This window comes from Ptychodera flava, assembly GCF_041260155.1.
Source record: "Ptychodera flava strain L36383 chromosome 23 unlocalized genomic scaffold, AS_Pfla_20210202 Scaffold_23__1_contigs__length_28996876_pilon, whole genome shotgun sequence".
In the NCBI taxonomy this organism is placed as follows: domain Eukaryota; kingdom Metazoa; phylum Hemichordata; class Enteropneusta; family Ptychoderidae; genus Ptychodera; species Ptychodera flava.
The window spans coordinates 8,270,574-8,288,439 of NW_027248277.1; the positions used below are offsets into that span (position 1 = coordinate 8,270,574).

The following is a 17,866-nucleotide window of genomic DNA, read 5'->3' on the forward strand; positions in this document are numbered from 1 at the left end:
GAGATGGGAATTATGAATGTCAAGCTTTACCTGACAATAGAGTATCCAGTTATCTATTTTTTGCAGACAAAGCCTCTCCGCTTACTGTATGTTGGGTCGCTGGTTGGATATTTTTCTGCCTTGCCTTCTCTGCTGAAAGTGATATACTTGTCTCCCAATGAATATATTTATGTACTGGGAAGACACGTGTCTCCTGTCAACAAAGTCATTTTGTAGATTTATCTGACGTCATTTATAAATTGATAATAGCAGAAGTACGTTCTGGTCGAATTAATCCTTGAGCGCGCGCCGGAGACAGATATGTTCTGACACTCATCCAATGAGTGCCTTGACACCGTTCAACAGTGAACGCACAGTTACAGCCACCGGCGATGGGGCGCCTTGAATCAGTACATTTTACGGAATTGGCCTTCCGTATTGCTTTTTTAGCGCGTGCAAAATTCTATTGTTCTCGCATGGCAGATGTATAACAATCATAATTATCTGGGACATTGTACAGGTCATTCAGGACACCTTTTCAGTCAAATGAATTTTTTAAACTTAATACTAATACTAATTGCTGGACGAAGCAGTAGAAGCGACCTGTATTTAGATTATCGAGGTATACGTTCGAGGCCAGCCAGGACCCTTTTGGAGTCAAACTAATTGCTTGGATTCATTACTACTAGTTCTATAACAGTTAAAGCATATAATCATTAGATAATCAAGAGACGCTTAAGAGATCATGGGGACACCTTTTAGGGTAAACATTTTCCATTGAATATTATTTTTTGACCCAACAACAAGTATTTAACTTACGAAGTAAACAATCTTGGAACTCAAAATCCTGTCATGATACATACATACGTACGTAGGTACATCTATTTGTTAATAACATGTGTTCATTACTACACTGCAATATTGACTAACCTACGCAGGGGCGTTAGACCCTTAAAAGAAACCACCCTTGTCCTTTGCTACCTACGTCAAATGTTCTCATTTCTTGACTCAACTTTTGCATCTGATCAAGTTTCCGTCAATATTTTCAAACCTGACTCACGGCCTTTTGCAGTCTTCCAAAGTCTTCAACAGATTCCTGTTTTGTAGATTTCCGGTTCAGCTTTCCTTTCCTTAATTGAGGGCGTCTCCTTATGGAGAGACATATGGGTAAACCAATTCATCCGGAATTTTATTTTCCACCACCTTTGTCATGATTGTCATACGACTGAAATTCTTGCATGACTGACTTACATGTACGTGATACATTCTACATGTGTTTACGACTATGACGAGTTTAATTTACCACGTGTGTCGAAAGACAGAGCGATAAATTATTTTGGGCGTTCTCTTCTTTCTTTGTGTTGTAGTTTTAATTGACATATTGTCAATGGCAGAGTAGGTGTTGATGCTCTGCGAGGTGAATTTACATACATTGCAAATGACGGATCTAGTGTCGTTGATTATACTCTGGTATCGTCATATTTGTTCTCAAAGATTTTGTCATTTGCTGTTGAAGTACGCACAGAATCTGATCACCTGCCTTTAAGCTTTTCTACGAAATCATTAGTTGTAGTCAATAGTAATGACAGTACGGTAAATAAATCGATCAGAGTTATTACCTAATGTGTCTGGGTTCCCGAAAAATCAACTGTTTTCTCTGATTTAATTAGTTCAATTGATAGTAAGGTCAAGTTAGATGTTATTGTCGAAGATCCGAACGCAAATGTCTGTAATTTTATTGATGACTTACAACACTTATTTATGGATGCTGCTGAGAATTGTAACTTGACAAAAAGAGTCTCAGCAAATGTACATTATGCTAGAAAACAACCTGTCTGGTATGATAAGCAGTGTGCAGAGTTAAAATGTAAAAAGTATAGGCTATTAAGAAAATTTAGGAAATCACAGGATTCACATGATTTCCAATCATATAAAGATGTTCGAAATGAGTTTAAAACTCTGTGCAGAAATAAAAGGCGTAGCATGCTGAACGAGGAAAAGGCCAAACTGGCGTCTTTGATTCCAAGTTATTTTGGACGACTTTACGACGGTTGGTTACCATGTGCCCCAGAGTACATAGTATCTAGCCTGACAAATTCTATGATTATTTTAGTAATCGTTTTCAACCGAATGACTCTGTAAATGATAATTTTTCCTTGTCTGATGAGTTACATGAGTTTTTAACTTCAGTAGATGTTATCCCAGCAAATGAGTCTTAGGTAGATTTGGATATTTTAAATGGCCCAATAACAAATCAAAAGATTCAAAATGTTATTTCTAAACTCAAATATGGGAAATCAGCCGGACCAGATGGCTTATTGGGAGAATTTTGTTAATGTTTTGACCATTTTCTTGTTCCTTATTTAAATGTTCTTTTCAAAAAAAATTTTGAATCAGGAAATTTTCCATAGGATTGGTCTAAAGGTATTATTATTCCATTGTACAAAAATGAGAATCCGGAAAATTAAAGAGGTTTATCTTTACTTAGCATATTTAGCAAAATCTTTACATCTATACTTAATACTAGTTTAACTTTTTGGTCGGAAGCTCTCAGAAAGATTGATGAAGCGCAGGCTGGATTTCGTCGTGGTTACTCGACTATAGATAATATTTTTATTTTACAGTCTATTGTTCAAAAATATTTAACACGCAAACGTGGCAAATTCTATTGAGCATTTATCTATTTTTCGAAGGCTTTCGACACTGTTGAAAGACAGCGACTTTGGCACACCCTTCTCAAGGGTGGTATTACAGGTAAAATGTTCAAGATATTGCATGCTATTTACAGTGATGTGAAGTCATGTGTACGTGTAAACAATACATTAACAGGCTATTTTAACTGTCCTGTAGGTGTTCGCAAAGGTTGCATGATGAGTCCGTTCTTATTTTCGTTTTTCATTATTGAATTATATCATGAAATACAAAATACCGGCTATCGTGGCGTTCAACTCTTGCCAGATTTAGTTGAATATGCTGACGATAATGCTCTTTTTTCAGATATTGTTATAGGTTTACAACGTCATCTAGATTGTCTTTGTTTGTATTGTGAGCAGTGGAAATTGACTGTAAATTTGACAAAGACGAAGATTATAGTGTTTAAATGGGCGGGTACCTTTTAAAAGCTGAGAAATGGGTTTTTAATGGCGAGAAAGTGAACGTAGTTTCCTATTACAAATATTTAGGGGTTGTATTCTCATGCAGATTACATTGGTCAGTCGCTTCTAAAACGTTAGCGCAACAAGCCAAAAAGGCATTTATGGGTATTTATAGAGCAACAGAGAAATCGGGTATGTTTTCATATAATGTATTTGACTCTATGATTTTACCAATTATGACTTATGGATCAGAAGTATGGGGGTTTGATAGATATCAGAGTTTAGAACGAGTCCAATGTTTTGCTTGTCGCATTTTTAGGGGTTTCCAGTAATGCCCACAATATTTCTGTTCTAGGAGAGTGTGGAAGATACTCCATTTATTTATATACGGCGAAACGCTGTGTTAAATATTGGACTAAACTTATCAAGATGTCAAATGATAGATATCCTAGAAAATGCTATGATATGCCAAATTGATAAATCGGGTATCCGTTCCAAACCAACATGGGTTCATCACATAAAAAAATTACTGTATTTAGCAAATTTACATGATGTATGGGAAAATCAAAATGTTGTAGATGTGAAAGATTTCATGAACACTTTTATAACAAATTTCAAAACACATCTGTACAGATCATGGCACAGTGAAGTATGTACCCTTCAAATTAATAAGCTACAGAGAGTTTAAGATTTCTCTTGAGCCAGAAAATTGCTTATTTATGTTAATGTTTCAGCACATACCCAGTCACTTGCTCGATTGCGTTGTTCATCGCACTTTTTAAGAATTGAAACAGATAGAAAACACAGAGTAGATAGGAATGAAAGGATTTGCTTGTTATGTAATAGTAACGAAATAGAAGATGAGTATCATTTCCTTTTGTGTACTTTTTTACCAGCTACAGACAGAAATATATTTCCACAATCTATTTTAATCCGCCTTCCAAAATAATTTTTTTTCAACTTTTGACTGTAAACGATGCTAACATTCTTCAGTGTTGAGCAGCATACACTTTTCATGCAATGAGAGTGAGAAAAGAGATATATGAATTGCAACTGTAAATTATGTTCATTATTCCTGTCAATATATTGATATGTCAATATGTCAATATTTGTAAGGAGTCGTGGGCCGAAGGCCTTGAAATAAAGACCAACTTCTTTTCTGCAATGTGATAGATAGTATGTGAGCGCGAGTGCTTCATGAACTCTACAGCGTTTGTTGAGATCGCAGTCGAAGTAATTGTAACAATTTAGCTCGGCTATTGAACAGTTATTTTTAAGGGTAGAGATTTGACCGAACGGTTTTTACTGTGATTTCTTCGCTAGGTACATGGGTGCCGTACTTTCTGACTGACGAGTTCCAATCCCACCGAAAATTTACTGAATATAATATAGGCAGCACAGTTAGTGTGATTTTGTATTGTTGTCTTTGATTCGCTGCAATCATTAAGGAAAAGAATAATCGACATGTTTGTAATGGCAATTGTGTTTTCGAACAATGAGTCCATAGTAGAACTACAGTGTAAAGGAAGGAACAACAATTAAATGTTCAATAAATTAAACTAGATCATAACTCATACAGACAGTATTGTAATTCTCAAATTTGACAAAGAAAGGTACTCTGTTACATAAGTTAGATTTTTGTGAACCTTTAACCGTGATTGAAGTACGAAAAGGTGAAGAGACAGGTCACCGGTGACGGTTTGGAAGGTGAATGCTACGTGAGTATCGCCTTGAGTTTTCGCTGAACTCGTAGTGTAGTTCAACAGATGTTGTAATAAGAAAAGTTAATATCAATGTTGAGATTCATCTTTTTCCACTAGTGGACACTTCTCCAAATATTTATCTTTTTCAAGTTTGAAATGAAGCATTGCACATACTTCATGCAACACAATTTCTGGATCCCTTTTTGAAAATATACGGAAATCGTGTTGTCTTGGGAAATTCCGGTTTATAATGGGTCTCAAAAGAAAAATATACTCTTCTGAGTTTTAAATTGGATGGCACAAGGTCACTTTTGTGGAATCCCAGTATAAGACTACCGGTTCCGGCGCAATTTTGGGAACACCCTTCAGCATTCATGTTACCGTGCGCGAGGGTGTCAAGAGGAAGAGTAGTGGCATCGCTATAGACTGAAACAAAATAGTTCATGACAAGAATGTAAGGCATACGAATCCACGTGTATTACTCTGTAGCTCTGCTGGTTGACAAATTGTCCATGAGGGAGTTTTCGACCAGTAAAGTGATGTATTCATTGCTTTCATAACGTTTGTGTGCAATGTGATAGAATGAGTGCGAGTACTTCACGAACTCTACAGCTTGTGGTGGGCTCGCAGTCGAAATAATTATAACAATTTAGTTCAGTTATTGAATCACCCCTTGTAAGGGTAGGGATTTGACCGAGCGGTTTTACTGTGATGTTTACGTTAGCTGACTTGTATATCGGTGCCGTACGTTCTGACTAATAAGTTCAAATCAAATCGAAAATATCCTGAATATACTACAGGCAGCACAGTTAGTGTGATTTTGTATTATTGCTTGTGAATTCGCAACATTGTTTAAGGAAAAGGACTATTGCCATGTTTTAAACAGTCATTTTGTTTTCATACATCCAGTCCATAGAAGATCTACAGTCTAAAAAGCAAATACAATGTTTAATTAACTCCACTAGATCATAAATCATACAGACAGTATTGTTATTCTAAAATTTGACAAAAAAGGGTAATCTGTTACATAACTCAGATTTTTGGTGAACCGTTAAACGTCAATTAAGTACAAGCAGGTAAACAGACAGGTCATCGGTGACGGTTTGGAAGGTGCATGAAATGTGAGTATCGCCTATAAATACTCTTATCGCGTTGTCTTGGAAAATTCCGCTTTATAATGGACATTCAAAGAAAAATTTGTTTGGCTGATTTATTTCAAGTGTTGATAAGTCATCGCGAGACGTGCCCGTAATCTACGTGTCTTGATGTTAACCCGCACTGGAGCGGAAAGACTAATGTGTAACTGCGATCCTTTGACGCTAGGTTTCGAAAACGGAGTTTTCTTCACCGGTCGCTTAAATTCATTTTTGATGGGTGGAACGTGTTGAATAGTTGATTGATTGTATGTGTTTTTCTCTTTGTGTTTCAAACCCATAGCTAATCAAAACTTTATATAAAACAGCCACACATCATATACACTTACAGTACACACAATATCACACACAAAACGCAAACAACTCAGATATGAACGCTGTGTTGAGGTGCTTCACCTTTCCTTTACATTTTTAATGGCAACTGTGTTTTCACGCAATCAGTCCATAGTAGAACTACAGTAAAAAAGAAACGACATACAATATTTAATTAATTGAACGAGATCATAGTTCCTACAGAAAGTATTGTAATTCTCAAATTTGACAAAGATAGGTACTCTTACATAACTCAGATTTTTTGTGAACCTATGAACGTTATTGAATAGTACGAGAAGGTGAACAGATAGGCCACCAATGACGGTTTTCAAGGTGCATGAAATGTGAGTGTCGCCTATAAATACTCTTAAATAACACAACCGTTTCGGTATGTTTGAGATTTCGCTCAAGTCCTAGTGTAGTTCGACAGATGTTGTAACAAGAAAATTGAAACATAATTGTTACAAGATTCGTCTTTTAAATATCCAAAAAACCTACGCGCGCGCGGACGCAAAACAAAGAATTTACTTACTTTGGCCTAATTCAACAACAATATATAGTTTGAATGATCTGACAGCAGAACTTCCATGCCCTGTTGTTTCACCGATAAGTTGTTCGTCCATACCATCAACAAAACAACCAGCGACACCATTGCTGCAGTGGCCCTTTGAGTTGTGGTTCGTGTAGTACCCTGTTATTCCCGAACTTTCACACAGGGCAACGTGTAATGAACAATTGATCATCGCTGCCACTCAGCATGGTGTTCCCTTTTCTAATGCCGTATCAAGAATGAGAAGTCGCGCACACAGCATAGGAACGCAACGTGTACGCACGAGTTTCCACATCTTCAATCCTCGCCAATAAAGAAGTATTATACACAGGTGGGCACATTCAATATAGAGATTAGCTAATAAGCTTTACCCTTCCACAAATTACTTGGCTAAATTTGATTGGTCAACACTCATTGCCCGGTGTTGTCGACGTGCTGTAACCCGGATAACGCACTCGCGTCGTGCAATCGTTCAGATATTAAACGGAGCTGGGACCGTCGGCCTCAATATGTGAACGATTGCACATGAGCGCATTATGCTACACATTATTTTAGCAGTATGGAACAGGTCCCGTGGGCCTTAACTTTTTGGGGCTGCCAGGAACTGGTCAAGAAAACAGAAAATGAACAGTTCTCAACCTTAGGAATACTAGATGTGTATAAACTCCACAAATTACTTGTTTGTATATTTATTTTCGATTTAAAACATCAGAATGTTCCTGTCTTTCTGAATGAATATTTTGAAACGGTTGATCACTGTTATGACACTAGATTCAAACTTGATGCCAATCTACCCTTCCCCAAAATGCGCACCACTGCAGGCCAGTTTGCGGTTTCTTACATCGGTGCAACTTTTTGGAATACCTTACCGCATACCGTTAAGATGAGCACATCAAGAAATCAGTTTAGAAGATCATTAAGACAACTTTTGTTACAAGACTACAAAGTTATGTAAAAGTTTGTTGGTTTTTTTTCTCTCTTTCCTTGTTTAATATAACTCACTGAGCGCTTTTAAATATCTAAATATGAATTGTAAACTTTAGAGATGGGGCCGGACTCGATTAGCTGATAGCTATTTTCTGGCTCAAAAAATTGTCATTTTGTACTTGTTATGTCATCTGTAAATTGACTTTGCACGATTGTAAATGACAATAAACTATGAACTATGAACTATGTTAAAATTATATGCGCATAAGAATGAAAGTTATCTCTTTGGCAAATCGAAAATGTTTAATTTTGAATTTGAAAATTTCAAACATCTCAAGCCTCACTAATTCAATCGAATTGCTTGCACATCGCCATGGCGCTGCCCTGCAGGCACACGCCAAATAGTGCACACCAGCACGATTGTAGACGGTCTTGTTTAGACAGACATCTCAAAAACTTTTCTGCAGGCTATTTTCGTCACAAAAAATTGTTTCATTGAGGAATTACACCAACAAGACAACTAAAAACTACGGTGCCTTTTCTGTCGCAGTGCCAAGTTTATGGCATGAACTCCCTTTTAAATCAATTTATACTTAGTCTGCTTTTTGTCTCGTGTCTACTGTTTGAACAATGGGCAAGTCTCTTAATTAATTATGCATTCCAGTTGTCCACACAAAGAGTGCCCACTGCCTGCCAGTGATTGTCCATGTTTTAAAAGCAATCGGTAGTTCAATACTTCGGTTAGATAACCTTGGCTAAAAATTTCCGGTCTGTCTTTGTTTTCACAAAATCAGCCCATCATAGGACAACAGTATAAAGAAAACAACTACAATATCTGAATTTTTCGAAGTAAAATTTTGTGCATCATTTAACCAATTTTTACTATTTTTCTGTGATTTTGTGATAATTTTGGACCAAACAGAATAAATTCCGTTGGCAACAGTTTTTTATTAGAATTTTAGTAAAAAATTGAAGAAAATTGACTGGGGTACACAAACGGGACAAACTTGACTTTTGCGCTTAAAGGTTTAATTAAAAATCCTTAAATATTTTTAATTTTTGGTTGGTTGGTCACTGGATGGATAGCTCTAAAAATATTTCTCTCATTTCGATTGAATTATTCTAAAGTCGATTTTTTTTTAGCTTTTGGATCAAAATTAGTATTTTAAACTTTTCTTTAAAACCACCGATTTGATCAACTTGATGTAAAGTATGGATGTCGTGTGACTCGAAATTGTGACTCATAACCTTAGTTTTTGAACAATATTTTATCCATTTCTTGCTAAATTTGCTAATTCAACGAAATCGGTACTCATACATCGGTAATGGCCTAATCGGGGAAGGTTTTAATGCTGGGCATTTCCACTACGTCGTTTTATCGATTTTTTATCACTTTGGGGCGTGACCATGGGTAGCATCAGTGTATTGAAACCCTCACCCTTTATTGCTTATAGTATCAGTATGGATTATTGCCTGTACATGTATTTGTAGCTGAATAATTTACAGACAAATGCAGTCAAGAATCCATTGCTTACAGTCAGCAACCCTGTATTTATGTGGACTCATATGAATTCACAGTCGTGGCGGAAATGGAATGAGTAATGTCTATATTTTGCCTTCATTAAAATATTAGGGTATAACTGCATGTGAATCAGTTGCACCTGCAAATGTGAATAATTACAATTATCCAAGTAATCACAGGCGGCCCAGGCGTATTGAGTGTTTCTCACTGTTTTCTTTAACAGTTACTCTCCTTTTCTTCATGCTCTGACTGATCGGAGTAAATATAAGAAGTGACTACATAACCTAACCTAGCCTCTCGACTCTTTTGATTTTACACCCCATTACAAGGACGTTTATCTCTCGTATAAACATCTTGTAATTAATAAGTCAACACAGCTTGGTTTCCCCCACCTTAAGGGGCAGTTTGGGCCTGATGGGCACTGCAAAGGCCCAACCCACTGTCAATCGCGGCGTACTTGAAGTTGGCTGGCAATGATAGCCGTGAGTTGCGTACAGCGTCTGTGCATGTGTTCCTGGCATTACACGGACTATATATATATATATATATATATATATATATATATATATATATATATCAAAATTGGACCACATATACGTCTTCTATGGCTATACTAGGCCATCATGACATATGTATATATATATATATATATATATATATATATATATATATATATATATATATATCAAAATTGGACCACATATACGTCTTCTATGGATATACTAGGCCATCATACCAAATGGCTAGAGCCTTGGACGCACGATCACAGGATGGTGAGTTCGAGCCCCGGTATGGCCATGGTGTTGTGTCCCTGAGCAAATCATTTTATTCCTCATTGCTTCTACCCAGCCAGGAGTGATGGGTACCTGGTAGAACAGTGGTTGCAATGTGTGCGTTTAGCTCTGCTGCGCTGATTGGCTGCACATATGAGCTGTTTTTTGCTCCTCAGGGAGTTCAGTGGTATCATATAAGGTCCAGTGACCAGAGGTAATAAAAATTGTAAAGCGCCTTGAGCACATGAACTTGTGGATATATGCGCTATATAAGAACGCATTATTATTATTATTATTATTATAAAAAATAAAAACAGTTAATTACTTCCCACTACGTACAAAACTGGGATCGAGGTACGGGCCGGGGTACGGGGGAGCGAATCCTAAACCGAGGGAATGCCAGCGCTTACAAACAGGCGAGGTCGGTCAGTTTTTTGGGGGTTTTAATGTCCCTTTGGCCGGAATCTTCTGCACCTGTGAATGCCAGACTCTTGTCCATAACAACGCAGAAAACGTCAATTTTGTAGTCGTTCAAGTAACTTGGACTTGACCATTTATACATGTGTACCTTCGTAACGATCGACACGATCAAAAGCGTAGCACTCGTTGCTGACATGTAATCCATACCATGGTGCATGGTATGTCAGCTTAGAACGTAAGGACATGCGCTAACACGTTCATGTATGGCCGTGGTTTGAGGGACTGTATGGATTAAAGGGACATTATCGCTGTCTTTTGACCCCTTTTTACCACTATTGTTGCAAACGAGTAGTTGCTTATGTTGTTCGGCTTATTAAAAGATGTCTAAAAATAGTCGACCATAGACAACTTCAATCCCATCTTGCCTACACTGTGTAGAAAAACCTCGGGTCAGGAGTTAACAGTAGCCCACATAAAACCTCTGACCGGAGGTTTTTCTACATAATGTCCCTTTAATACTCGAAATTATCGTGTGTCGCAACGCATTCCTTTTCATTTTCGACAAAAATAGTGACTTGGGTATATTACAATATAACATACACTTTAAACAGTTTGCTAGTATCCGTTTCAACTCAACTGACAATGGATACATTGTTACACATCATTAGGTATCGCCATTCTCAAACTACCAAAAATCCAGTCGTTGCGGACTGACCAAGTGGGAGTGCAGAGAAATACTAAGAAGGGCCATGTGTAGAATTCGGGATTTTGTGGAGATAATTTGTTAGCGTTCCCGCCAGCCTGATCTGACGCATTCTTTGAAGTTTTATCGTCCTCGTATATGCTGAATATCCATAGACGTGGTGGTTATCTGGTTCTCGGGTCCTGAAGCGGATAGCCACCATGTCAAAATTTGTATGGCAAAAGCTGGGATTCGAAGTGCATAGTTTCTTAACCGTCTTTAAGTGGATACCAATTCTACAGTTACACTAAATTACCACAAAGGACATAGTTAATTCCTTCTGTGACAGAGGCATGACTGTCAAATAAGCATGATAATGATGCAGGACAGATTTTTGATTTTAAGTGTCAGATGTACGTAAGTCCTGAATACTCATAAAGATGTGTGATGCATTCACTAATTTTTATCTCTTTCAGCGTGATAATTCTATAGAATGGTTTCCATTGGATCTATCTGGAGCTTTCTCAGCAGCCCAACCAATGTTTTATTGGTTCTTGTGGTGCTGTTGGTGATATGTGCCCTATGGAGCGTGCATATACCATTTAACTTTCCTCCTGGACCAAGAGGATTGCCGTTCATTGGAAGCATACTTTGTAAGTCTGACCAAATTACTATACATAAAAAAGTAAGACGTATTTCCATAACGTTTCAAGACCTTTCACCCCTATCTCAGGAATGCACAGAAGATTCGACAAAGAACCATCACAAGCATTCATGTATTTACTAACATAAATCATTCGACATGGTAACATAAATAGGTAATTGCTCAAAGCTTCCAAGGTCAGTTACTTTGTATAAACATTTACAGAACTTGAATAAAATTTTGTATTGGACGTAATCAAGTGTATTTCCAGTGAAAGCATAGCAAGGATATACGTCAGAGGATATTTACTCTGTGGGAAAACAGCTTGTAGGGTCATCGGTCATCTGAAGCCATTACCTCGCAGTGTTAAGTGTACAGAGTGGTGCAACACATCCTTAACGGCAGAGTTCAATGAAAGCTAGAGTAATTCAATGTCCCCGGACCTGAACAAGCAATGTACAGTCTCCATTTTCTGCATGTTTTATGTCTACCTTGGTCGACCGGAAATGTATTTTTAACATGATCTCCATTACTTTTACTTATACGTCAACCTTAAGGGAGAACGCATGTAGGCGACAGTATCTGATGTATTTGGTATACTACAAATTATCTGCGCCTTCTGCCTTCAACCATGTTCTACACCAAGAATTTTTATCTCATAGGACGTAGCGACTTTCATTTGTTTTGCAATTTTGTATTTCTCCGGATTAGCGCCTACTTTTGGGCAAACGCCGACCACCCCAACCAAATTGGACAAGCGTCCGCGATTTTTTTTTACTGTTACAGGATCTGACATGTATGTTCTATTTTCAAACACACTACGCCAGCGTTTTCGTGCAAGTAATGAAATTCACGTAATTCAGGTAAATAAATAAATATCGTAGTCTCTGAGATGTTGAACAAGAAACTCCCACGTTCTTTCCTGACGAATGTCCTGGTTAAAAGTATTCATGTTTTCCATTTGGTCATCGGTTGTATAATTATAACTTGCTTAACTTCTCGGAGACTCTGTTTACATTGTGTGCCCTGTGATTGCATCCGCATTTTCAGCAAAAGCATTTCATATTTGTAGATGAAAATTATTACTAGGGAAATGAACTTGCGAATAAAGTTGTTTCGTAATCTGCAGGTGTTCAATACTCCAGGTAAGCCGCAAAAAGTCGTCAACCAGTCGCGATCATATCTGAAGGTGTCGGGTCTATGCGTTGAATATTGTGTTTCGAGTAGTCACAGAAAAATTGTTAGGTGTTTTACTTTTGTTAATTTTTAACGCAGAAAGAGTCTACCTGGAAAATAACAGTCAAACCATGGCTCAGGGTGGTACCAGCTTCGAAAGTGAAAGACTTAGATTTTTGCTCAAATTTCTCTAGACAAAACTTTCAACCATACTCTTACAAAATCAATAATAAAAATCAGGGGTCACCGTCCAAAGTTTGTGACTCGAGAAACAAATTGCCTTACACCGATATTTGAATTTCGAAACAACTGCCATACCTATGTCAACTCGTGGGAAAATAAAACTTTCTATTTTCTAAAAAAATTAAGTTTGAATTTTTAATACTTCAAGAGCTTTACAATGAGTCAATCGTACTTGGTACATGAGAAAACTACTGTAAGAAATTTAGAGTCCGAATATTGAGTCACCTAGGCCCACTGTACCTTAAGCTGCCTAACCATGCTAAACGAGCATTTTATGACAGTTAGTGGTAAGTTGTCTCTTGCTGTGCTTGCTATCTTACGCCAAAGGCAACCTAGTTAGGAGAAAATCTCTACGGATATTTCTTGTTCGTATAAATGATTTGTTAATATATTTCAGCTCTTGGGGAGGATCCGATCGGGGCCTTCGAAGGCCTCAGCAAGACATATGGTGATATCTTTTCCTTCAAAATGGGAGCAGACAGATACGTTTTGTTGTGTAACATTGAACTTGTACGAGAGGCCTTAGTGGAGAAACAAGACGCATTTGCTGGCAGAGCTTGGAGCTACTTCGGTGAGAGTTTCTTATATCCATTACATTTTATAGGCAAACTAATGAACAAGACAGTTTTAATTATTCAGTGACATATTGATTTCAGTGCTTTTGTGGAAATTTGGCTGAACGGTTTTGTCTGTGGCTTCTCCTCTAGTTTAGTGGGTGACGTACGTTGTGAGTTGGAACCCGATTGAAAACACCGTATCTTGCTCACTTATCATGGATCTGTTACAGTTAATCCCAGTAATAATGTTAAGCGGCAACTCACGGTATCATTATTAATTAATAGTAACGCTTTGGTGAATTCAGATTTGAATTAAATGATAAAACATGTGTAGAGAACGAAACTGTTAAAAAGTAACATATAATCGCATTGCTGCAGCGTCTCTCACTTTGTGCGTGGAATTTCAATGATAAAATTAACATAATTAGAGAGATTCTAAGTACCGCCATATTAATTGCAAACAAGAAACTTGCCACTCTCGCATATGCACAGAGTCTGACATCGCAAGAAAACAGCGCCCTCCCTTTTCCAATGACGTTAAACATTCATTTATCACCTTAATCTTATCATGTGCCTATTTTTCAAGGTGACATAGTAAGTGACGGAGGGGAAGGTATTTTATTTGGAAATTTTACACCAAAGTGGCAGGCGATGCGTAAAATCAGTTGCAAGGCGATCAGGTAGGACTAAATGAATAGCCACCAAGAGCTACAATGAACACGATTTGAACTAATTTGGGGTCATTGGAATTTCATATTTTTTAGATTTCTCACAAGTGTAAAGTGCCAGATAGTTGAATGTTGCAATAATACAAATTACTCACAAAAACAAGTGTGTAATGTAAAAAAGAAAAGCAGATGAGATTACATTTGTAGATTAAATCGGCATTACTTCACCATCCAATTATCCCAAATTAGTTCCAATCGTGTTAATGAAATCTGTATTTTCAATCACAGACTATTATGCATCTAGAGATTGATTTAGTATCAACGCGTTATACATGAAGTTATGTGTAAAATAGCTTTGCAACACATAGTACTTTGTGAAAAACAATTAACGTTTATGGCAAATAAGATTTTGAATTCTACATTTGAAAATCTGTTCGTTAGCATTTTGTTCATTTCAAGATCGCACTCCCACTATAGGAAAGTATAATAACTTTTTTAACTAACGTCCTCTCAAAATTAGTAATTTTTTTCAATTTTTAGAAAAAACGCAAATGCAGGGAAATTGGAAACCCTTATAAGAGAGCACGTGTTTCCACGTCTAAAGAAAACAATTACGGAGAAAAATGGAGAGCCGTTCGATCCACAACCTGTGTTAATGTTGACGGTTATCAACATCATGGCATCTGTGTGTTTTGGCAAGAAGTAAGTGTGCGTCTTATAATATCGAAAAACCTATTTCGTGTAAATAATAGGTTTTTTACGTGTTCCTTCACCACCTCAAACAAAAGTTTGTCATCCCATATAGAGAACTGAGGCCTGCCTAGCAGTAGAACCTGACGCTCTGTCCAAGGTCTATACTTGGATAAAATAATTGAAACGATTTCAGGTTACTGAGACATTGTTAAGCATCGAATATTCTTATTTAGTGTCGGAACCGAATGCGAAAAAGAATCAGTTTTAGTTTCAGTGATGCAGGAATATTTATTTGGACACTTGTCAGTAAGCGTGTTCCACCAGACAGCAATATAAGGATCCAGGAGGACGGGAGACAATTGTGATATGGCGATACCGCAATGTATGTCTCTTGGAACAATTCAGTGATATCCTCGTAAACTCTTTTTAACGAAATTCTCTATTAAAGTGAATTTGAAAATTCAACGTTAGAATTTACAGTAAACTAAAAAACTCATAATGCAATAATGGATTCATGATGTCTTCTGTGAAATAACTCAAGTTCTGTGTGGGTATACTCTTTGTGGTAGAGGTTCTGCTCTACAGTTCCAGAGATCAAGACGAAGACTGTAATTGTATTTCGTCTAACTTTATTGTATCTGCTCTACTGCTACGCCGAACTACAGCGACAATAACAATAATAGATCGGTGATCAATAACGACCAGTTCGAGTAATGAGCGTTCTTGTCATTTCCTAATACGGAATGTTGATGTCATTTGCGACAATTCAAATGTGAAGGTCGGTCGCCCAAACTGCATTACAGCGAGCTGCAATTTATATAGTACTGAATTCCATATAACAATGTTAACACCGTTTTATTTAGGGAACACCATAAGAAACGTTACATTGTAGGGATGAACATTCCGCATTTGATTACTGCTTTGTCCATATCATCAAATGTAAATATCAATATTCAAGACTGTTGGCCATAATGTATCATATTATTTAGCATACAATGTTTATTGTACTACTACATATTTTGGACAGCAACATAAACTGTAGAGCTCTTCGTAAGCAGTAGGTTGACAGAATAGCACCCTTAATTGTATCGCTTGCATTATTTCAAGACCAATGACCATATATAGTACTTTCGCCAAATATAAAAATAATAAAAATAGACCCCCATAAACGTTTTTTGAGGGTCTATATAGTAACGTTTATCAATGTAGATGTAAATTAATGGAAATATGAGAAAATTTGATGCGTGTGAAAATTAATCGTGCTTCTTGTGGATGACCTCATTCATTCGCATGCTAATTTTTCTCAAAAAATACTTTCCTCGATCCAATTGATCTTTCAGCTTTAGAGCTTATGATCATGACCTGCATTTCAATCCGATAAAACGATTGTTATAATTTACCATTTTATGAAGATATATATTTGGCTTCTATAACAATTTGATTGTCAAAATCTATGCAGCGTTTCCGTCCACTTTAGTTTTCAGCTAACACTTAAACCGAAGGTACGTTGGCCACTATGTCGATTGTTACCTGCCGTTTGCTCTTGTTTTTCCTTTAGCTATGAGCTTGAAGACTCAGGCTTTAAAACCTGCTTCAACTACATCAAAGAACTTGAAGCATTGGGTAATGGTCTATTGGCCGACTTCATACCAATATTTCGATACATAACGACCAAGAATGTTCGTGAGTTGACCGAGTTGAGTGATAACTGGACAAAATTCGTACAATCTGAAATCGACGACCATAAGGAAAACGTGGGAGAAGGTATGAAAGAGTAAAATCTTTACAGTCGATGAAAAGATGGCGGTATGTGTTCAAGGAAACGATGTTGCTTCCGAAATACCTGTCATCATTACTATAGTTAATCGACAGTTTGGTCAATTTGAGGACGGGGTTATGTACTGGAGGATTGATTAAATGATCTGCAAAGAACGTCAGCGATTGTTGTGTTGACTTTAACTTAATCATAGTTATCATCATACAAAAGTTACAAGTAATTCATTGCTGCAGTCGCTATCACCTTGACTGTAAAGCATCATCTTGTCTTTCCGATAAAATAGCAATTTATTACACTGATAGGCTTTTCTGATTGCCATTTGCATGTGTTTGTTTTTGTTTTTTCAGAGAACGCCTCAGATTTCATTTACGAAATTCTGAAGACCAAAAAAGAAGCAATAGCAGCCGGTGAGGATATCGCTGATGTTTTAACAGATCTTAACGTCAACCACTCGCTTGCAGACATCTTCGCAGGTAACATTTTAATCATGTCCTGTTCAAGTTTAGAACTAATTTGATACGCTGCAATTGAAATTTTAGCTGCAATAAAGACATTAGATGACGTGCGCTGTGAATATTATATAAGGAACGACAACATGCAAATAGTATAGGTTTGGTGTGTTTATCATCAATATAAGTGCTCAGCTTCTATGTAATGTTCGTCACCTTCCGCAGTGCAAATTTTGGCAAGGTCTTTTTGACTCTAACTATATTACATGCAACTTAATTGCTTCTTTCATATGTGTACGTTTTCACCGTTAAGCAGGCTGTCCAGGTATTTCAGGTTATCCTCTATATCAAAATTATGCTGCATAATTGACTATGTTTGTATTTAACTTCTTAAAGGTATACTGTCACTTGTAATCTAAATATGCCCATATATGTTCAAAGAGGCGTTCCTTGGTATTCAAAATGGCCTTGTGGGGGCGCTGTTTTTTGAAGCGGCCACCCACTTAAAATCTTTGATTGATTAGATTTTCTCTTTCTATGGCG

The 17,866-nt window shown here is 37.1% G+C and overlaps 1 protein-coding gene across 4 annotated transcripts; it reads left to right on the top strand.

The window, feature by feature from the left end:
• The first annotated feature begins 4,727 nt into the window (after positions 1-4,727).
• On the top strand, positions 4,728-17,406 carry LOC139124163 (cytochrome P450 1A5-like). Of its 4 annotated transcripts, none has more exons than XM_070690306.1 (7): positions 4,728-4,792; positions 11,594-11,770; positions 13,577-13,750; positions 14,323-14,416; positions 14,945-15,106; positions 16,656-16,861; positions 17,222-17,406. In XM_070690306.1, exons 2-7 carry the CDS (start codon positions 11,611-11,613, stop codon positions 17,389-17,391), a joined length of 966 nt encoding a protein of 321 aa, XP_070546407.1. In that variant the 5' UTR covers positions 4,728-4,792; positions 11,594-11,610; the 3' UTR covers positions 17,392-17,406. The 4 variants fall into 4 exon arrangements, with proteins under 4 accessions (XP_070546407.1, XP_070546406.1, XP_070546408.1 ...); XM_070690305.1 differs by lacking the exon at positions 4,728-4,792 and adding an exon at positions 5,855-5,898; XM_070690307.1 differs by lacking the exon at positions 4,728-4,792 and adding an exon at positions 6,987-7,124.
• The last annotated feature ends 460 nt before the right edge of the window (positions 17,407-17,866 follow it).

What these genes read in the sequence shown, in the direction of transcription:
- LOC139124163 (XM_070690306.1), top strand. Translation starts at nt 11,611, where the DNA reads ATGGTTTCCATTGGATCTATCTGGAGCTTTCTCAGCAGCCCAACCAAT. An exon ending in CAGAGCTTGGAGCTACTTCG is followed by an intron (nt 13,751 to 14,322) that starts GTGAGAGTTTCT and finishes CTATTTTTCAAG; the next exon opens with GTGACATAGTAAGTGACGGA. An exon ending in ATCAGTTGCAAGGCGATCAG is followed by an intron (nt 14,417 to 14,944) that starts GTAGGACTAAAT and finishes TTCAATTTTTAG; the next exon opens with AAAAAACGCAAATGCAGGGA.